General features: G+C 46.3%; 1 protein-coding gene across 7 annotated transcripts in view; it reads right to left on the reverse strand.

Moving 5' to 3' along the window:
- Positions 1-22,328, reverse strand: part of FGR (FGR proto-oncogene, Src family tyrosine kinase) — a 67,931-nt gene that overhangs the window by 6,549 nt on the left and 39,054 nt on the right. For 4 of the 7 annotated variants that reach the window (XM_087939725.1, XM_087939724.1, XM_087939723.1 and 1 more), the window contains exons 3-11: positions 18,080-18,342; positions 15,617-15,719; positions 14,447-14,545; positions 14,189-14,292; positions 11,326-11,475; positions 7,772-7,936; positions 3,230-3,409; positions 1,095-1,171; positions 736-889 (exon numbers count right to left, since the gene is read on the reverse strand). In XM_087939725.1, the coding sequence (XP_087795851.1) occupies positions 736-889; positions 1,095-1,171; positions 3,230-3,409; positions 7,772-7,936; positions 11,326-11,475; positions 14,189-14,292; positions 14,447-14,545; positions 15,617-15,719; positions 18,080-18,329 (1,282 nt within the window). In that variant the 5' untranslated portion in view covers positions 18,330-18,342. Of the gene's footprint in view, positions 1-735; positions 890-1,094; positions 1,172-3,229; positions 3,410-6,630; positions 6,787-7,771; positions 7,937-11,325; positions 11,476-14,188; positions 14,293-14,446; positions 14,546-15,616; positions 15,720-18,079; positions 18,343-22,328 lie in introns of all 7 variants that reach the window. The other 3 variants (XM_087939727.1, XM_087939728.1, XM_087939729.1) reach the window with 2 other exon arrangements.

Consider the following 22,328-nt stretch of genomic DNA (forward strand, 5'->3'; position numbering starts at 1 on the left):
GACGTGATTTTATATAACAGCCATCTGGACTCTGAGAATCCAGGTTCATGTGGCTGACATTGGGCTCTAGGCTGGAGTTCGGCCAGATCCTTCCAGATGTTAATGACCTTTGTGGTATGGTCCACTTTGGAAGTATTACTGATTTTCCAGTTCTAGATTCACTCCTCCTACTGCAAACTTCAGACTGCACCTAGAATATTTTATCCAATTCTGAGGCACCACACTGCAGGAAGGATCTCGATATGTTTTAACAAGGGCTTCTGAAGGTCATTTGGTTGCCAGGGGGAGCATTGTACAGATGCCGTTGCTCAGTGAAATTGTTTGCTTTTGTAAGAGAAGGACAGGCACAGCCGTGAGGCGGAGTCAAGAGAGTGATCAGCCTAGAATGGTTCTGTTCTCACAGTCTAAGCCGAACCCCTCTCGAGTTCCACTGACTCTTATCTGGTGCAAATTTAATGCTGGCCATTCGTTAACTAGATCCTTGTGTATAGGAGTGAGCCGTGAATAAGATTAACTGGAGCTTAGCAAGTAGTCTTGCTTCTTTGTGCCTGACAGCCTTGCACAAAGAAATCCTCAGCCCCAGTGTGGCACCTCCTGCTAAAACGGCACCAAGAAAAGCTCCCTCTTCCCCAGAGCGGAGACAGCAGCTGCCAATCAATGGTTAATTGCACAAATAGCTTTGCCCGCTTAAAGGTGACTCTTTCTCCTGCTCCAGGGTGCCCCTGAGAGTTTTACCTTGGCGAGCTGTGTATTCATTGTCTTCAATGAGGCGGGCGAGGCCAAAGTCAGCAATTTTGCACACAAGGTTGTCGCCCACAAGGATGTTGGCAGCACGCAGATCCCGGTGGATGTAATTCATTCGCTCAATGTAAGCCATTCCAGCTGCAATCTAGATTGTGTGCAGAAGCAGAAAGGCAGGGATGAGATCACACGGGAGAGTTAATCATTGCCAGCCTCCTCCTGTTCTCAATAGATCCTGGGCAGCTTTCTCTCCCCTCCCCCTCCCTCCCCTCTCCAACGGAGTCAGAAAACGATGCTCCCTGTTTTCAGACAGACTGGCCACTGAGGCTGCCTCCTCCTGCCCATCGGGTTACCTGTGCGGCCATGTCCACCAGTTGGGGCAACTTCAAGAAACGGCCATCCCCGTCTTTCAAAAAATCTAGCAAGCTACCTGTAGAAGAGAAAAGGTGGGGAGATCAACAGGGCCACTTCTTGGTGGGATCCTTGCACTACTGTTTTAACCTGAAAATAAGACCTATCTTGAAAATAAGCCCTACGGTGTTTTTTGTGTGCACCATGTAAGCCTTATCCCCAAAATAAGCCCTACTACTCAAGCACTTGTGGCCACCTGCCCATTCCATTTGGTTGCTTGTGGTGCTGTGGCCATGAGGTGAGGTGGGAGGGTGAAGTTGCCCCATGCGCCCAAGGCCCCTGCATGTAGGCCATCCATGCCCCAACTCCTGTCTTGCCTTGTGTGGCTGCAACGCAGCAGGAGGCCAAGCGATGCACTGGGGCTACAGCAATGAGGCAGGTGCCGGGGCATCAATGGCCTGGCTGCAGGGGCCCTGACTATGGGACATGTGAGGCAGCTCCACTCCCCCACCTCGCCTTGTGGCTGTGGCACTAACACATCCCTCAGCCTCTGGCTCCATTGTAGCCACAGAAGTAAGCAGATGATGTGGGCCGGAAGACACACAGAGGTCTTGCTGGGTGGGGCTGCTAGACCCACTGCCACAAGGCGAGGCAAATGTCATCTTTGGCCTGGCTGCAGGAGTCCTAAGGTAAGCCAGTGCAGGGTCCATGGGGCAGCTCCATCCCCCAGCTCACAGCAATGGCACTAGCATGCTATGTGGCCTCCTCCCTCACCATGAGCAAACAGAAGAAGTGGGCCTCCCGTATATTCTTAAAGTACATGGTGAAAAAATAAGACATCCCCCTGAAAATAAGCCCCTAGTGTTTATTTTGGAGCCCAAAAGAAAATAAGACCAGGTCTTATTTGGGGGGAAACATGGATATAATACACTTGCAGCAGTGGTCTATTGGCTGCTTACTCCTGTTCCTGTCTGTTCTTCTTAAAACAAATTATTTGTGAAGGATATGGGATCTGTGCATCTGAGACAAAACAATGGAAATCCATTCCCCAGCTCTCCCAACCTTCTACTCTAAATGCATCAGGACTACAGTTCCCATCAGGCCCTGTTCCAGAAGTTTAGTAACACTGGATGGTGCCAGGTGAAGCTTGCCAAAATGGCTGGTGTGATGAACATGGAGGTCACTAAAACCTGAAATTCAACAGCTGGATCTGCTCTTCAGCGCCCTGAATTTGCCCTTCCTGCCTGGGATGGAGATTTTATCCCTGGGCTACTTTAGGAAGGGGAGGCAGAAGGCAGGAGAGGGCTTAATGGCCCAGTGCCTGCATAAGCATGAAACTGGACCACAAACTATTTTTACGATCCTAAAATTTCCATGGGACCGATGTTGAAAGAAGGATGCTGCGTGTTCCTTTGCAGGATGCCAGGTTCCCATTCAATTTTAACAAAAAGAAATTCATTATTTTAAGGCACCTGATAGAAGATGAAAGGGATACCTGTAAGCAACCTGAGGCTCATAGATACCATGCTACCTATGTTGTATCACCTTCCCTTTCTTGAGACAGGAACATACCAGTCTATCTTGGATAAGGTAACCTCAGAGGAGAAAGTGGTTCACGGCTCTCCCCGTGTTCCTGCTGTCTCCATCACTCATTGATAACACAATATTCCTAACAGGTGCTCTTCCATCCGGGTTAGTGGGTGGGTTCTAGATCTGCTTGATGTCAGCGGACCTACACAGGGCCTTCATTCTGAGTCAAACGTCTGAACCCTGGGCATCTTTCTGATCCTAACCCCGCAAGCTCAGGTGTCAGTTTGGTAGCCCTGGGTTCAATTTGGAGGCAATTCAGTCCTTTATCTTGAATCAAGTCTCCCTAAATTGACTCTCATGTGGATGACTCTCTTTGCCAAATATGCCCGAGCCCTTTCAGAGAAGAAGGTGCTCGATTCGGATGATTTGGAGCACACAAATTCAAGCCACTAGGATCAAAATTTCCAAAGTGACTCGAACCTACTCGATGGTTCAATTGAATCAACAGCTCCTACTTCACCCAATCCACAAAGGCCTGCTGGTTGGCCCCTTTGCCACCCAAACATCTAGAGGGGGAAGGGGTGTCACCAGAGGCAGTTTATCTAACCTTGGCTCATGAACTCAGTCACGATGTAAATGGGCTCTTCTGATACCACAGCATACAGTTGCACCAGTTTGTCATGCCGTAAGCGCTTCATGATCTGGGCTTCCTCCAGAAAAGCTTCTGGAGACATGGTTCCAGGTTTCAGCGTCTTGACTGCCACTTTGGTGGTGCCATTCCAAGTGCCTGCAACCAGCAAGGACCCAGGGGTCAGGGTCAACAAAGATAAAGACAGACCCAGTCCCAGACCCCGAGGCCTCCCTCACCCCAAGAAGTCCAGGTTCAGCGTCCTCCAACACAGTGTCCTCCAGATGAATTGGGATGCCAATCCCTAAAACAGAGGTCCCCAAACTTGGCAACTTTAAGACTTGTGGACTTCAACTTGAAGTTGACTTCAACTTGAGTTGAAGTCCACAAGTCTTAAAGTTGCCAAGTTTGGAAGACCTCTGTCCTAGAATATCTAGCCAGCAGGTCTAAGCTGGGTCTTGGAATTCCCACCAATCATCTGAGGAAGCACAGAGTTAGGGACAGCTGACCCGAACAACTGAAATGAGATGAACGACAACAAAAATGAGATGAGGAAGAAAAGATGATGGGACAGGAATGCCTCCACACTAAGGACTTCAATTCAAAAGAAGTCATTTCCCATAGCTGACATTTTCCTGGCTATGTGGTGGCCGAGGGGTGAAGACGCTCGCCTCCCACTTGGAAGGTTGAGAATTCAATCCAAAGTAGCAGCGGAGATTTCTCTCCTGGAGTGCAAAGCGAAGAAAAAAAAACTGCTGAGAACTCCTCGTGGTGTCAGGAAGGGCATCCAACAGTAAATGCTCAGCTTCATATCCAGTGGTCCTGACTATAGGTAGTCCTTGAGTTATGACCACAACTGAGCCCCAAATTTCTGTTGCTAAGTGAAACACTTGTTAAGTGAGTTTGCTCCATTTTACTACTTTTCTTGCCATAGTTGTTAAGTGAACCATTCCATTAGTTAAGTTATAACACAGTTGTTAAGTGAATCGGGCATCCCCATTGACTTTGCTTGTCAAGAAGGTCGCAAAAGGTGATCCATGAGACTCTGGGATTCTGCAACCGTCATATATGGGCCACTTGCCAAGCATTTTAATTTTGATCACATGGCCATGAAGATGCTACATAGATTGTAACGGTGAAAAACAGTCGTAAGTTACTTTCTTCAGTGCTGTTGTAACTTTGAACAATCACTAAGTGAACGGTTGTAAGTCGAGGACCATCTATATCCTCTGAATTAAAGGATTACAGGCTTGTACAAAGAGAGTTTATGTGCATCCTTCTTAAGGTTCAGTTTCCAGATTGGTCTTCTTCTAGCAGGAGCTACTCTATGGGTTGACTCCTTTTTAACAGATGCAACAATTGTGCAGTTGTACAGACAACCCTCAACTTAACAATTTTTCATTTAGCAACTGTTCGAAGTTGCAATGGTGCTGAAAAAAAAGTGACTCAGGGCCAGTTCTTGCACTGATGACTGTCACACCATCGTGGTCATGTGATCCAAATTAGGGTGCTTGGCAACACGCATATATTTACGATGTTAATAGCAATAGCACTTAGACTTATATGTTGCTTCACAGTGTTTTACGCCCCTCTCTAAGCAGTTTACAGAGTCAGCCTATTTGCTCCCAACAGTCTGGGTCCTTACCTCAGAAGGATGGGAGGCTGAGTCAACCTTGAGCCTGGTGAGATTCAAACTGACAAATTGCAGGCAGCCAGCAGTCAGCAGAAGGAGCCTGCAGTACTGCACTCTAACCACTGCACCACTGCACCACTGTGGCTCATTAAAGCATCTTGGAGTGATATAATCGCAATTTGGGACTTTCCCAGATGGCTTCTAACAAGCCAAGTCAATGGGAAAAGCCAGTTTTGCTTAACAACTGCAGTTATTCAGTTAACAACCAAGGCAAAAAAAGGCCCTAACTCACTTAACAACTGCCTTGCTTAGCAACAGAAATGCTGATCCCATTTGTGGTCATAAGTCCAGGATTACCTGTATGTAGGATACCTCATGTTAACCAACACCAAATAACTCATTCTCTTAACTGTGGATCTTAGTAGACCTGAATCCTTATTATTAGGGGAGGAAATGTAAAAGTAGCGGGGGAAATAGAAATGTATGTCATGGAAACTGGCATAGCTGATTGGCTGGTATCTGGACTAGGAAATTCTGCCCTGCGGTATTTCCTATAGGTCTTGCACTTTCAGTCTATGGGAAAGGAATATGTGCCATCTCAGATGGGAGAAAGATACGTTAATTAAGTCCAATGATAGCCACATGCTCTGGAGAAAAGATGTGGTTGCATTAAAGAGTCACAGATGGGGGTTACACTCCTGCAAGCTCTAATGTAGGGGTCCCCAATCCTCGGTCCATAGACCAGCACTGGGCCACAGCTCGCCACAGACCGGGCTGTGCAAACAAGCGAAGCCCCATCCATGGGATGCAGGCAGTACATGAAACCACACCCACTCTGGTGCGTGGAAAAACTTCTCTCCCTGGAAGCGGTCCCTGGTGCCTGAAAGATCGGGGGCTGCTGCTCTAAAGCACCTTCTTGGAACTGAATTCAATGTGCTACACAGCCCTAGTGTGATCCCCTACATGAAACAGAGAGGTAAGATTTATATTCTGATGCAGTGGTGGGATTATTTTTCTTTTACTACCGGTTCTGTGGGCGTGGCTTGGTGGGTGTGGCAGGGGAAGGATACTGTAAAATCTTCATTCCTCCACACCCCACTAACCTGCTTTCCAGCTCTGTTCTCCTGTGCAGGGCAACAAAGGAAGACCCAGCCAATCAGCTGGGACTCAGACGGCAGAGAATAGATGGGGGCAGGGCCAGTCAGAGGGGGTATTTGCCAGTTCTCCAAACTACTCAAAATGTCCGCTTACCGGTTCTCCAGAACCAGTCAGAACCTGCCGAATACCACCTCTGCTCCCCACCCCACTAACCTGCTTTCCAGCTCCGTTCTCCTGTGCAGGGCAACCAAAGAAGACCCAGCCAATCAGCTGGGACTCAATGGGAGGCGGAGAAGAGATGGGGGTGGGGCCAGTCAGAGGTGGTATTGGCCGGTTCTCCGAACTACTCAAAATTTCTGCTACCGGTTCTCCAGAACTGGTCGGAACCTGCTGAATACCACGTTCTGATAGGTCTAATCTAGAGGTTTCCAACCTTATCAACTTTAAGACCTGTGGACTTCAACTCCCAAAGCTGGCTGAGGAATTCTGGGAGTTGAAGTCCACAAGTCTTAAAGTTGCTAAGGTTAGAGACCCCTGGTCTAAGCAATTATCTTCAAGCATAGCCTGAACCTAAAAAGAGCCCTTCTCCACCTCGTCCAGGTGCGCGCTCTAAAAAATCGAAACCAAACCCTGACCCCCCTCGCCTTACCCATCCACACATCTCCGAAACAGCCCATGCCAAGCTTCTTGTCGAAGTGGATGGACTCCCGCGCGATCTCCCACGCATCTTTAGACAGTCCCATAGTCTGAGGCCTCAGGGTGGGGCAGACTTTGGTTAGGAGGTAGCAGAGACCGTCATTGAATTCTGTAAAGGGGGTGTGGGGTGTGGAATGAGGGAGGGTGGACAGGTGGGATGGAATGAGATGGGAAAGTAGAATGATGAACGGAGCATGCACCCGGGAGAGGAGGCTGGACTTTGGACAGGAGGATGAGAAGGAGCAAGAACACGGGGAGCAATGTTGCTTCCGACCACCAGTTGGCGCCCTTGGCTTACTTTTAAAGCCTCGAGTACCACACCGCATTCCTGCATCTTCAACCGCAAATGTGGAGCAGAGAATTTGGGGCATGCAGCTAAAGTCTCCACTCCTGTATCCTTTTGGATTCAACTGCTGAAGTCAAATGCAGGCTATTTTCCAAATCCTGTTCAGAATATGGACCTAACAGGGTAGCATTAAAGTATTTGAGGCCAAATGCCCTTTGGTCAAGGACCAGTCAACTACGTTAACTGAAGATCCCCAGGCATCGTCTGGATCACTTCCACATTGTCTTCCAAGACTTTTAAGGAGACTTCAGACCAAACCCCTATCGAATTCTGCCTTCCCTTCTTACCAGAGAAGCCATCCAGATGCCACGGGTTGAGGAACCCACAAATAGCAGCACATGGTTATCCTAATGCTCTCCCTTCTGGTAATCAGATACATATGTTCTCTCTCTCCCCGTGCTGGAGCTTAAAATGAGACTCGGGATCCATAAACACTGTCCAGCTCTTTCCATGGTGGATTTATCTTCACTCTCTTTGAAAGGCGGCCAAGTTGGCAAGCATCCTTACCTCTTGTGGCAGCGAGTTCCGTTGCTTAACTACCTATTGTTTGGAGGACTTCCTGTCATTCCTCCAGCCGTTTTCCCCCCCCGTCCATCTGCCCAATGATTTTGCCGTCATAGTGAAAGAAACACAGCCATCATGGGAGAAAGACTGAAGGAGGTGGACTTTCTCCATCCTCGCCAACCCTCCTTGCCGGCTCCTTCTCTTCCTCCTCTCTTCCACCCAGCCTCCCGTTGGCTGGTCGTACCCATCCACACTTCCCCAAATTGCCCATTGCCCAGTTTCTTGATGAGCTGCAACGACTCGCGAGGAATCTCCCAGACGTCTTTGGTTTTGACGGACAGGTCTGCCAGTTTGGGCATCCCCTTAGGGCACGGCACGGCTAGGCGGCAGCACAATCCTGCAGCTCTCTCTTGCAAAAGAAGCCCCCAAAACCGAAGGGGGAGGGGGCAGAAAAGCAAGAGATGCATCATGGAAGCGGGGAGGCAAAAGAGAGAGAGAGGAAGAAAGGGTGATAAGATGAGGGCAAACTGGAAAGGAACAAGAGGCAACACTGTTCCACTCAGTCTGCAGCCCAGAGAGAGCAATCAGTCCTTGCAGAAGGCAGCAGGGGACTGGAGCCTCACTGCACACCTGTTGAAAGGTTGATAAAACAGCTGCAGTTAGTAGGTCACTCATTTCCACCACCACCCTTCCCAGTTCTAGGAAAGTCATAGCAAAAGCAATCATCACTTATATACTTATAGCACTTACATACCATTTCAGAGTGCTCTACAGCCCTCTTCTAAGCGATTTACAGAGTCAGCATATTAACCCCAATATTTCGGGTCCTCATTTTACTGATCTTGGAAGGATGGAAAGCTTAAGCCAGTCAGGATCGAACTCCTGGCAGTGGGCAGAGTTTGCCTGCAATACTGCATTCTAACCACTGCACCGCCATGGCTCAGATAAAATTGTGGAATAGGAAGGACCCTTAAAAGTTACGTAGTGCACCAGAGGGACAGTGCAGGGCTCACCACCGCACCTCGGATAGACAATCTCCAGAAAGATTATTTTGCTTTAAAACATTTTTGTGGGAAATCAGTGATGGAGCCATAATTGAGAGTTGAGGAAAGTTGTGGTTTGCTAACCATTCCAATCAAAGTGGCTAGCAGAGCCACTTTGTGCTAAACCCTCTTTTGGAGAAGGGATCAAAAATCTGTTGCTATTTCATTGCACAACAGAAACTCTGGAAAATGTCTCAATTATCCTCACTTTGGCTAAACACTAAATGCTGACAACTGGTTTTTAGTTGAGCTTGCTACCTTGTCTGGCACCTTTTCATTCCACTTGCCGATAATTATTCCCCATCTTCACTTCCCCTTTGGAAAGGAAAATAGGAGAGAAACCAGAAAACAGGGAGTTTTCAACGCAGTGCCAAAATGGGGAGTTTGACCTTTGCAAGTCTCTGCATGAAAAATTCAGGAGCAGATGTCACAGCTGGTAGCCTTGGATATTTTGGAAGAGACACCCATCAGATACGGCTTTGCCCCTCTTTGTTTTTATTTGAGAGCCATGATTTGTTACAGGTATTCCTTGACATAGGGTGACAATTGGGGCTGGAATTTCCACGTCTACGTGATGCAATCATAAAGTGTGGATGCATTGCTTAGCAACAGCAATTCCTCCAGTCCCGCTTGCTCTTATTAACTGAATTCCCTCGGTGTTAGGCAAGGCAATTTCCTGCTGGCTGCCTGCAATCAAAGTCAGTGGGGAAGCCAGCAGGAAGTTGAAATCCCAGGCCAGCAGGCAGATAAGTGGAGGATGGAGGAAGGGATGTATGAGAATGCAAGGGGGTTGGGGAGTGTGTGTGTGGGTGGAGGGGTGCATGAGTGACTGGCGTATCATAAGCATAGAGAGCTGAAGGAAGTTGTGCAACGGGGAAAGATTTACCCCAGCAATTTGCAATCTTCTCTTATCAGTTTCTCCACTGACTTTCTGGGGAAGCCAGCAGGGAAGGCTGTAAAATGGCAAACATGATTATGAAATGCTTGGCAACCAGTCATGAGTGTGAATTGGTTGCCAAGCATCCAGTGACAACTCATAAAATATTTCTGTGGTCTTTTAGAGTTGCCAACAGAAAGGGAGGGGAGAGCAGTGGTCAGCTTGCATTCCATAAATGTTTTCAAAGGTAGTTTTTAGGTGACCGAAGCTTCTGCCATGCAAAATTCTAACTGGAGAGCACGATTGATGACTCCTGGCTATGGATGTGTCCCATTGGAGAATATGAATTATGATACACCCAGGGGGTGGGGGAAAACCAGGGTCAAAGGTGACAATGAATGATGTGTCTCAGAGTCGGCTACACCCAGGCAGTGCCGGACAAGTTAACTCCCAATAAATCCTTTTGGAGTTTGGCTAAAGACTCATGATTTAAATGGGGTTAAGTGTTGGAATCCTGACATCCAGATCATGGTCATGTGACCATGAGGACGCTAGGACAGCCAGAACTCTGAGAACTGTCTGCAACCACCATTCATTCAGCAACCGTTAGAACCTGGAACAGTCATGAATCAAATGGTTGTTAAGGACTACCTGTGTTTGTTTACTAGACGTGAAACCATGGCTAAATCCAGGGTCAAGACTACAACAGAAAAGATGGTTGGAACCTTACCCTTCCCTGAATCCATTTTTAAAAAACATTCACCCCACTGTCCATGGAGATTCATGGTTATCCAGGTCATGGTTCTCCCAAAGGTGCTTTTTCAGGAGGCAACTGGACTTTGTTTTTTTTTTCTTTTGAAGACGTTTCGCTTCTCATCCAAGAAGCTTCTTCAGCTCTTACAGGATAGTGGGGAATAGAAGGATTTATACTCCTTGCAGACAGCTGGTCATTTGCATTCTTGCATCTTGCATTCTCACCACTCGCTCAATGGATGCAAATAACCCTAGCTGTCTGCAAGGAGTATAAATCCTTCCATTCTCCACCATCCAGTCAGAGCTGAAGAAGCTTCTTGGATGAGAAGTGAAACATCTTCAAAGAAAAACCAGAAAGTCCAGTTGCCTCCTGAAAAAAGCACCTTTGGGATTCATTCTACTGGAATTGGGTCCTGCACAAGGCCTGAATCTTTGGCTAAGCCAAAACAGTCTAGTTGGTTGCAGAACATTCTTAGGCATAAACCCTGAGCCATTATTTAGCATAGGATGTTGTGCAATTTCAGTCTGCTAAATGTATCCCTGAACCACGATAGAGCAGCCCTAACAATCTGGAAGGTGTAAAGGGCTCCTGAAAACACGAGTCCTAACGTTTTTTTAAAAATTAAATAACCTTCCACAACCAGCCTCAAAATATCCCAAGGAGAACCCCCAAAATGCAGGAATTGGCACACGATCTTCCATCATTCTCCTGCCAGTCTCTTGCTGTAAAGAGCTACGGAGATATCCTTGGAAAAAATATTCAGAAGTTGTTACAAAAAAGAATTCCTTGAGATTAGGAAGATGCTCAGGCTGACTCTTCCCTGGCTAATTAGAGCTGTGTTTCTCAACTCTGTTGGCCTCAAGATGTGTGCACTTCAACCCCCAGAATTCTCTAGTCAGCAAGATTGAGAAACGCTGCGTTTTAGGGTACAAGGAGGAGGAGAGGAAAAACATAATCAAGACTTGCAAGGATCTTTTATTATTGCCTGTGTCGATAAAAGCTTAGTTCTATAGTCCTTTTGTGGAGTCTGCCTCCTCATCTGGACAACCTTAAGAGGCTGACATGTTGATCTATCCCATACCAATCTTAACACCTGCCCCTCTCTTGAATCCATCACTCTTTACCTCTGTAATGCTGCACCAGATGTTGCACAGTCTCAAACTGTGTCCGGGTGGTGATGTAATAGCCACCGCTGTCCAGCTTCCGGATCTTGTAATGCTTGATGTGGTCTCCCTTCATCTCATCCCAATCCCGGATAGATAATGAGTAGGCACCTAGGAAAAGAGAAGGGAAGCAGAAACAGGTTGTGTGGAGGCCACCTGACTTTGGCTAATTACGTATTACTGAGCTCCAATTCTCAGGAGCTTCAGCCAGAGAGGCCAACCGCATGGCATGCTGGGGGTTGTAGTTTGACCCCACTGGGATAGTAAACGGTCAACATCTTCCTTACCTCCCCAAATGAGGACCTCAGTTAATAGAATGTAGATGGTGATATAACAAAAGAGACTCTTGGGAGGCACTCGTGTGCCCTTCGGTCTGATATAGGCTTATAATTAGAATAGAATAGAATAACAGAGTTGGAAGGGACCTTGGAGGTCTTCTAGTCCAACCCCCTGCCTAGGCAGGAAACCCTACACCACTTCAGACCAATGGTTATCCAGCATCTTTTTTAAAACTTCTAGTGTTGGAGCATTCACAACTTCTGGAGGCAAGTTGTTATTCCAATTAACCCAAGAAAGTTGTTCCATTTGTCAAGCTGACCTGACCGGAACCATTTTGAAGCTTCAGTGTTGCCACACTGGAGCTGAGGGATAGAGAGTGGGGAATAGAGATAGCTGGGGTTTTGTAGCCAAAACAAAATACTTCCTCCTGGGAATCAAGGACATTCTCATACCTGGTCAGAGGGAGGAGGAATGATGTTACTAAGCAACCAAACGGTACTTTGATTGGACCATGTGCCTGATAGTTTGGGGAAGGGGAAACACTTTTACTTTTAATTAGGTGAAAACCGCGGGAACCTTCAGAGTTGGTTTTCACCAGAATTGTGCCAATATAATAAAACTATTCTTTGAAAAATCTACCTGCCTCAGAGTTTTGCTTGCTATGGGATTATTACTTGGAACTCTGACACCGTTTTTTGTTTAATCTCTTGAAGTGGCGGGATCTCCAGCTAGATGGAGGGAAGTGTTAAGAGGGGCCCAAGCTTATAGTCCTTGCATTGTGCAAAGTGACACAGGTCTGACCTCCCACAGGATCCTCCAAGCCTTACCTAACCTTCCCAAGGGAATGAAGTCAGTCTGGTGAGATTCTTGTAACACAGGTGTCTAATCACAAAGTTTCTGCTTGAGACTATTAACAGGTGGTTTTGGTTCCTTATGCCTGACAATAAAACCCTAACAAGTTTGCGGTCTGACTACCTTAAAGAATATCTCCATCCTTAATATTCTTCCTTGAAACCTCCACTTAATGTCTGGAGCCCGGACTTAAATTTGCAACTGGTAGCAAGGCAGGGACACATTGAAAATAAAACATTTTTCACAGTGCCTCAGTGTTTGCAAAATGCCCTTCCAATTAAGCTCCAAGTATTTCTCCATACACCATTTATTTAATTAGAGGAAAGGGAGGTCGTATTGTTTTTGTTTACCCTTGCATAAGTGTGCACACCCCAATCCTGATCATGACCGCCTTGCTTAGAGAAGGCTTACAATTTTCCCCAACACCAGAACCCCACAGGAAGTCGCCAAGCCCCGCCCCGCCATCTCCCCCACCAATAGATTTTCCATCTTTCCAAATCTTTCTTTCCACTGGGTGGTCCTGCCTGGAACCACGGTCTCACATATTTCCCCTGAGCCTATAGCAATTGGAATTTCAGCCCTACAACAAAGCAACCCACCAAAGTCTAGGCCAGGGGTCCCCAAACTTAGCAACTCAAAGACTTGTGGACTTCAACTTCTGGGAGTTCAAGTCCACAAGTCTTAAAGTTTCCTAGTTTGGAGACCTCTGGCCTAGGCTGCGTTTTGAGTTTCGGAGGTATTTTATAGCAACCCCTTATGCGGTTGGTCTCATCATTTGTCATACTGCTTTTATATGTTTAGATCAGTGTTTCTCCAGCCCAGCAGCTTCAAGATGGATGGACTTTAACTCCCAGAATTTCCCAGCCAGCACAGACAGAGCTAAGTGTGAGAACTCCACCTTTCATCTATATGTTCTGACCCAGCTCCCCAAACACGACAAACCCTCTGAAGTTAACTCAAAGATTCCTTTATTAGGAGCAAAAAGTTTCTCTCTCACCGCAGGCTAACAAGTCCGTCCAGCAGGGAGATGAATAGTTGTCTGCCACATCTATTCATCTCCTCCCCCTCCTGCCTTGTATCCCCAGAGCTAGGGTGGGGCTTTGCTAGCAGTGGTGGCTCTTCCATCCCAAGGACTGGCCCATAGATTTCCACTGCTCTCCACTCCTCTGCCTTCTGCACATCTGCGCATCAGGCACTGGACCCAGCTTTTCCCCCTCTTCCTCATCAGCCACCTCCAGACCTGGGGCTGTTGACTCTCCATCTGAGGGCTGATGGACGGCCCAGGCTCCGCCCCTGTCTCTATCTCTGACAGCGTCATTCCCTCTTCCCCCTTGGCGCTCTCAGGGTCAGCACCAGGGCCTTGATCCTGACCTTGACTCCCACGCCTCCTCATCTGATACGGTTGCTGCAGGGGCCGGGTGGGGCCAACAGGCCACAACACTATATTACTGACCTTCTCATCTTCTTTGATGTTTCTAAAGCAACTTTTTAAAATTATTGAATCTAGGGAGACCAGGCAGGGAAAAAAAAAGCAAGAGAATACTTTTTCTTCAGGCACTAGATGGGACTCTTGCAGAGGAGAAGGCAGCAGCCTAAGCCAGGAAGGCAAAAATCTGGCAGCACCGCAAACAGTTCTGTCCCCTGATGGCTTTTGCCACAAGACAAGGAAAATAGGGTGACACCTCAGTGGTACCTTTGGTGGTTTCGCTCTCGCGAATGAGAAAGGTCCCCCGGGGGTTGCCATGGCACAGCAGCTGCCTCTCAGCATCCTTCCGGCCGATCTTCCCAAAGTACCACCTGGGAAGAAAGAAGGGAGATTCTGGATCAGTGTTTCTCAACTTTTAAGACACCTGGACCAACTCCCAGAATTCCCCAGTACATCGGCATGCAGTATATCTGTGAGATTTCACTTAAACGCCCCTCCAATCTGCTTCCTTCTCCCTGTACTTACTCTTCCGCTTGGATCGAGTCCACAGGAGCCACGTAATTGCTGGGGATGTAGCCGGTGGTTCCCGTGGTCAGGGAGCGTGCCTCCCACCAGTCACCCTCTCTGTAGCAAAAAAGAGGGGGGAGGGAAACGCAACATCAGTAACCCCCTGCTTGGAATTTCAACAGCAGAAGGGCACAAAATCCAGACAGCAGCTCACTCCAAAGGAACGGAAAGCACCTGTTGAAGAACTAATCAAGCTTTTGCTGCACTATTGGTCAGTCAAGAGTGGACCAGTGGTGGGATTCAAACATTTTTACTACCGGTTCTGTGGGCGTGGCTTGGTGGGTGTGGCAGGGGAAGGATATTGCAAAAATCCTCATTCCCTCCCCACCCCACTAACCTACTTTCCAGCTCCGTTCTCCTGTGCAGGGCAACAAAAGAAGACCCAGCCAATCAGGTGGGACTCAATGGGAGGCAGAGAATAGATGGGGGCGGGGCCAGTCAGAGATGGGATTTGCTGATTCTCCAAATGAATCAAAATTTCCACTACCGGTTCTCCAGAACTGGTGAATACTAACTCTGGAGTGGACCCGTATTGGGATAATGGGCCAAAACCCCTTGGGGTCTCTGCCTTCTTTTCACACCTGCAGGGCAGCCTGAATCAATAGTGAAATCTGTGCAAGCTACAGGAGCAGAGATTTCCCTGCAACTCACATGCTGTTGCTTGCGTTGCACATGGACCTACCCGTACACACACACACACACACACACACACACACGCATATCAAGCTAAACTCAGCCCGTAGTTATCCCAGGTGTGCAATTCCACAGACAGAAGCTAAAGAAAGCCAGGCCTCTTCCCCTCCTGGCTAAGACCAGAGTTAGTTTCCTTTCTTCCTTCTTTCTTTCTTTCTTTCTTTCTTTCTTTCTTTCTGTCTGTCTTTCTTTCTTTCTTTCTTTCTTTCTTTCTTTCTTTCTTTCTTTCTCTCTCTCTCTCTCTCTCTCTCTCTCTCTCTCTCTCTCTCTCTCTCTCTCTCTCTCTCTCTCTCTTTCTTTCTTTCTATTCCACCATGAAGAAATTGAAAGCAATGTCATTTGCTTGGTAGTCGCCATCCAGAAAAAAATCAATGCTGTTTAGCTTCAGGAAGGAAAAGGCCCCGCGTTCCCATCCTGTCGGAACCCAAGACTCACGTGTTGTTGATGATATGGAATTTCTCTCCTTTGACGAATGTCAGATCGTCTTCTGTTCTGGCTTCATAATCATACAAGGCAATAAAAAGGGTCACTCCGCCACCTGCAAAGAGAGAAAAGAAGCGTGAGGAGGACAAACTCAGCCTCGGACGCGTTGCCGCTGAGAGCATCCTGAGTCCGTAGAAGACCCTCAATGCCCCACTTTCTTGAACGGTTGGACAGAAAGGGTGAAAAGTCATAGCAGGGGTGGGCTTCAAAAATTTTGGCGAAGGGTTCATTGCCCTCCGGTTGCCGGAGGGTGTGGCCATGGTGGGTGTGGCCTAGTCGGCCTCCTGCATCACGATGGGGATGGGGTGTTTTTGCCCTCCCTCAGCTCCGGAGGCTTTCCTCGAGACTCCAGGAAGGTAAAATGGCCTCCCTGGGCTCCGGAGGCTCTCTGGAAGCTGGAAACAGGTCCATTTCCGGCTTCCCCGAACCTCCACACACGCCCTGCACTTACCTGCATCCAAAACGGGCCACGTGGGGATTCCTGGAAGGGGCGGGGTGGGCGGGGCTAGCCAGGAGTGGGATTTAAAAGCTCTCTGAACTGCACAGGATCTTAGCTGGGGGGGGGGCTCTCCAGCCCCTGCGAACCCAGCAGCCCACCCCGGCGTCATAGTGTCTTCTAATGGCTTGAAAATGTTTTCCTCTGCCTAGATGGCCACCTGTGGCTCTTCCTCTTAAATTTGTCTGGTACAATGGCTCCTTCTGCTGACTGCCTATTGCCGGCAGTTCGGCAGTTCCAATCTCACCAGGCTCAAGGTTGACTCAGCTTTCCATCTTTCCCAGGTCGGTAAAATGAGGACCCAGATTGTTGGGTGTGTGTGTGTGTGTGTGAAATACAGGGGTTGTAAATTGCCTAGTGCTGTAACGCACTATGAAGTGGTATAACACACTATGAAGTCTAAGCACTATGGCTACCCCAGGACCCAGGTTCTCTTCTCGTCTTCGATCCAGAAGCCTCTGCTGATTTGACTCTGGGCCTGTGGCTCTTCCCAGCCTGGAGTAGGAAGACGAAAGCCAAACCAAGCCACACTTGGACAAAGAGTGGTACAGATAGTCCTCGAGTTACGACCACAATTGAACCCAAAATTTATGTTGCTAAGTGAAACATTTGTTAAGTGGGTTATGCCCCGTTTTGTGGCTTTTCTTGCCACAGCTGTTAAGCAAATCATTGTGTTTGTTAAGTCAGAGAGGGCTCTAAAGCACTGTGAAGCGGTATATAAGCCTCGGTGCTACTACGGTACTGCAATTGTTGTTAAGTGAATCCGGCTTCCCCACTGAATTTGTGTCAGTGCTCCGACAATCCACCTCCATTCAAATCATGAGTCTCTAGCCACATCGCTCAGAGTTTTTTTTTAAAAAAAATCATTTATTAGGAGTAAACAATGCTGGCATAACCTGGGTGCAGCCGACTCTGAGACACATAATTCATTTCCCCCTTGACCCTGGTCTTCCCCCACCTCCTGGATGTATCTTCTCTAGTGGGACACATCCATAGCCAAGAGTAATAATCTTGCGCGCCAGAATCTTCAGCCGCCTAGCTATGAAAATGAAAATATTTAAGGTATGCATTACTTCCCCCACTTCCTTTCTGCTGTCAACTCTAAAAGACCAGAGAAATATTTTTGAGTTGACAATTTGCTTGTCAGAAGGTCACAAAAAAGGATCCCATGACCTCAGGACACTGCAATGGTCATGAAAGTGAACCAGTCGCCAAGCATCTGAGTGTAAATCATGTGATTATGGGGATGCTGCAATGCTCATAAGCGTGAGCGTGCCACTGTAACTTTGAATGGTCACTAAATGAGCCATTGTAAGTCGAGGACTACCTGTATATCACAGCCCATAACCTTTAGTAACAATAGATGATAGGTTTTGCAAGTCTCATTATCTTTTAATGGTTGGCTTTTCTTTCTGGTGTTTAGGTCACTTTTTTCAAACTGCCATTATCATTTTTTACTTTAGGATACCCACTGTCATTAAAAGTTGGCCAGATTTATAAATGCATACAATACAATACAATACAATACAATACAATACAATACAATACAATACAATAATAATATAATAAAATAAAATAAAATAAAATAAAATAAAAATAATAAAATAAAATAAAATACTATACTATACTATAATATAATATAATATAATATATAATAACATAAAATAATAATAAAATAATAAAATAAAATAATAAAATAAAATAAATAAAGAAGTCATCATCAAACAATAAACTGATTCAGATTAACAATAAATAATCTAAATTTGGCAACGTTTAAGACTTGTGGACTTCAACTCCCAGAAAAGCTGGCTGAGGAATTCTGGGAATTGAAGTCCAAAGTCTTAAAAGTTGCCAAGTTTGAGGACCTCTGCACTAAACCAACTGAAAAAAGAGAAAGGAAAACCGATATGAAGACTGACCTGTGATCCCCATTCCTGGCATGTGAATGGAGGGTGCTGGGTAGAGCACGGAGACCCCAGGACCAGCTGGAGTCAAAGGCCCTGGGGTCCCTGGGAAGTTGTTGAAATCTGGGATCCGTGTGAAGTTGGGAGGGTTCTGATGGGAGGAGTTAGGATCATAGCAGGAGTTGGGCGGTGGGTTAATGGCTCCATCGTTGCTCTTGGTCTGCGTTTGGTTCGCCTTCTTTTTCTTGCATTGTACACAACCCATCGCTGGGCAGCAGCTGCCAGAAGTGGAGAGAGAGAGAGAGGGAGGGAGGGAGGGAGAGAGAAAGAGAGAAAGAAACCTGGTTTGTTTAACCATCGTTTACTGAATAACCTCCCCAACTAATTTGATTCATACAACAGGCGGCACCTTATACTAAAGTTTGCAAATATCATACTACAGTGGGTTTAACCCAAAGAAATTATATCCTGGCTTAATCAGAGTCCGTGTTCACTCCTTACACTATGCCATAGTTTGTTACAATACTGTTTGCTTAAACCATTTTTTTAATGAATCCACTAATATTAGGTTTGGATGATTTGGATGATACCATTTTTTTCAATCTTTGAAATGCAGCAGCCGGGATGTTTGAATCTGCAACAGGCTAAGCTTTTTTCCCCCTCAAACTTTAATAAAATAAAATTAACAAAACAAATAAAAGTAACAGTAGTTCTTTAGATGCACCCAAAATTGAGCTACAACGACCAATACCGTGCATACCGACCAATACTTTAAACAGGGAGCCCTCTACTTCCAACTTCAATGGGGACCAGAATTTCTTTGCTACCAAGATGGTTGTTAAGCGAGTCATGTCCAATTTTAGGACCTCTTTTACCATGGTTTTAAGCAAATCACTGCAGTTATTAAGTGAATCACCTAGTCGTTAAGCAAATCTGTCTTCTCCCATTGACTGGGGGAAGGTCACAAATGGCAATCACGTGGCCCAAGATTGTGCAACCATCACAAACACATGCCAGTTGCCAAGCACCTAAATATTGATCATTGCAACCATGAGGATGCTGTGAGAGTCAGTCATAAATAACCTTTTTTCAGTGCCATTGTAACTTTGAAGAGTCACTAACCAAATAGTTGTATACAATACACACATCCCTGTATACCTGTATACAATACACACATATAATTTGCTTAGTAAAGAATAACTGAAGAGGCATGAAAAATCATGGAGAAGGGGACAAAAAATTGCTTCTTCCCTTCTGAAACGTTTCTGTTTGTAAGATTCCTGGCCTAATTGATAGAGTAAGGTTGCTATTTTCCCATCAGAAAAAGGCAGGAATGATGAACAGAACAGAATTGGGACCTTAGAGGTCTTCTAGTCCAACCCCTTGCTCAGGCAGGAAACCCTACACCATTTCAGACAAATGGTTGTCCAATTTCTTCTTAAAAGCTTCCAGTGTTGGAGCATTCACAACTTCTGGAGGCAAGTTGTTCCACGGATTCATTGTTCTAACTATCAGGAAATTTCTCCTTAGTTCTAAGTTGCTTCTCTCCTTGATTAGTTTCCACCCGTTGCTTCTTGTCCTGCCCTCAGGGGCTTTGGAGAATAGCTTGACTCCCTCTTTTTTGCGCCAGCCCCTGAGATATCAGAACATGGCTATCATTTCACCCCTAGTCCTTTGTTTCACCAGTTTAGATATACCCAATTCCAGCAACCATTCTTCATATGCTTTAGCCTCCGGTCCCCTAATCATCTTTGTTGCTCTTCTCTGCACTCTTTCTAGAGTCTCAACATCTTTTTTACATCGTGGCAACCAAAACTGGATGCAGTATTTCCAAGTGTGGCCTTACCAAGACATTATTAAGTGGTATTAACACTTCACGTGCTTTTGATTCTATCCTTCTGTTTTGTGCAGCCTAGAACTGTGTTGGCTGCTGCAGCCCATTGATGATGGTGACCACAGAGCTGAGAAAACAATGATGCAATTCAACACAAGGTTCAAAGGAGGCGCAAGGAAAAACACACTTCTGGCTTTGTTCTTCTCAAGTGCTGCTGAATTCAGTTGGACTTTCCCCCCCATCCTGTTCTTTCTTTCTGCTCTCTGTTGGTTGCATGGCAACCTGTTTGGCACATCAGTCCAAAGAGAAGGCACCCGAAAAGCTATGGATCACAAACAACATTTAGAAAGATTCAGAAGGACCCAGGAAGGTCAGGGATACCCGCTGGGCACACCAGGGGGCAGGAAGTGCACCCCTTCCAAACCAAGCAAGGAGCTGATCCTTTTCAAAATGAAACATGTTCCATCAAAACAGGAAAAGTCATCAAACATTTAGAATAACAATAACACACCTGACCCCGTTTCCCAACAAGCAAAGTCAACTGGGGAAGCCACTTAATCACCATATGATTCATTTAGCCAACATGGCAAAATGGCCACAAGATTGGATCCAGTCACATGATCTCTTGCTTAATGACCATATGACTTAGCAACTGAGCAGCCCCAATTGTGGTCATAAATCAAGGCCGACCTGTAATTATTTTTTCTGAAATTACTGATTCCCACTTCTCACTCAAAAAAATGAGAGAGTGACATTTGAAAGGCTGTGTGCAGAGCTCTGGCAGCTGCAATAAATCTTAGTCTATCTTAGACTAAGATTTACTGCAGTTGCCAGTAACAGGTTCTGACCTGTTCTGGAGAACCGGTAGCGGAAATTCTGAGTAGTTCAGAGAACCAGCAAATAATAGCTCTGACTGGCTCCATCACCATCTATTCTCTGCCCCCTGAGTCCCAGCTGATCGGCTGGGTCTTCTTTTGTTGCCCTGCGCAGGAGAACGGAGCTAGGAAGCAGGTTAGTGGGGTGGGGAGGGAATGGGGATTTTGCAGTATATCCTTCCCTCAGGAGTGGAAAGAGAATGGAGATTCTGCAATATCCTTCCCCTGCCACACCCACCAAGCCACGCCCACAGAACCAGTAGTAAATAATTTTTGAATCCCACCACTGCCTAGTCCTGGCTTAGTCCTGGGCTTCCAACTCAGTCCTTTTCAGAATGTGACTAATGACACTTCCACAAACATTTCTGTAAAAAAGCTGCATCGTGTAAAGGCCAAGTTTGCAAGGTTTTGGCAGAGGAAAATCACAGGAAATGAGTCTGCAGGGAAACTAGGCTTCCCTCATTTATCTGCAGACATTCACGGAGATTCCAAAAAGGGATGTGAAGGTTCAGGAATAAGAGAGAACCAGTAGAGATGTTTAGGGGGTTTCCAGGATTAACCCAACTCCCTTGGTAGCTGAACTTGTAACTGAAGAGATATCCTGGAGAAAAGGAAATGATTATGACCAGACATTTTTGAAGGTTGAGGAAAACGAGCATCTTGCCAGTTGGACAATATTTCCTATAATCCAAGGAAATAAAACGAGATGCCTTCCGATCAATCTCTCTTGGAATTGGCCCTTTGGAGCAGGGGTCAGCTGGCTGAGGAACTCTGGGAGTTGAAGTCCATAAGTCTTAAAGTTGCCAAGGCTGGAGACCCCTGATCTGGAGTATTGACAAGGGAATAAAAAGGGAAGGACCAGAAAAGCAAGGTATCAGCTTTGGAAGCCATATTGACATTCAATGCTGCCACAATTGGACCTGGGAAAGTGGGAGGGGGGAAATCATTGAGTATATCTAGTTGGACAAAATAAAACTATTTTGCTGATTCAAGGTCACATAGTGTTGCACATAGTGAAAAGGAAGTCTTACTTTGGTGATAGGGCCATGTGATGCGGTGATGGGTATGGGGGATGGATTTGTAGTTTTTACTTTTGCAAGGAAGCCCGAATATGAAAGTTCTACAGATTCTACAGATGTACCAGTTACTACCCAAATAAAAGGAACCTTTGAGAGATGTCTGTTTCAGAGTTATTGGTCGGAATGGAGAGATCTCCATTGGTCCTTGTGTCAGCTGGAACGCTGAACCCCAGGCACATCTGGATTGTCCTAAGATATTATCCTTACCCTTCTCTAAACCCGAGGCATAAAGGCCAAACCATATTGGAAAGGGGATTTAATTCTGGTTTTGGATTAATTTGGGGATTTCGGACTGTGGCTGGAATGCTTTCCTGCCTTCAGAAGGTAGAGGGGACAAAAAGAAAAACAGAATTGTCCAGACAGTTCCTACAGTTAAGTTGAGGATTATAAGCATGGAGCAGTGAAGATTGTAGGAAAAATAAGCACAGAGCGGAAGATATATCCTAATTCAGAATGACAGGGACCCCAAAGGCACC

The sequence above is a fragment of the Pseudonaja textilis genome, chromosome 10 (genome assembly GCF_049901715.1).
Source record: "Pseudonaja textilis isolate UNSWEBS1 chromosome 10, rPseTex1.2, whole genome shotgun sequence".
Classification (NCBI taxonomy): Eukaryota; Metazoa; Chordata; class Lepidosauria; order Squamata; family Elapidae; genus Pseudonaja; species Pseudonaja textilis.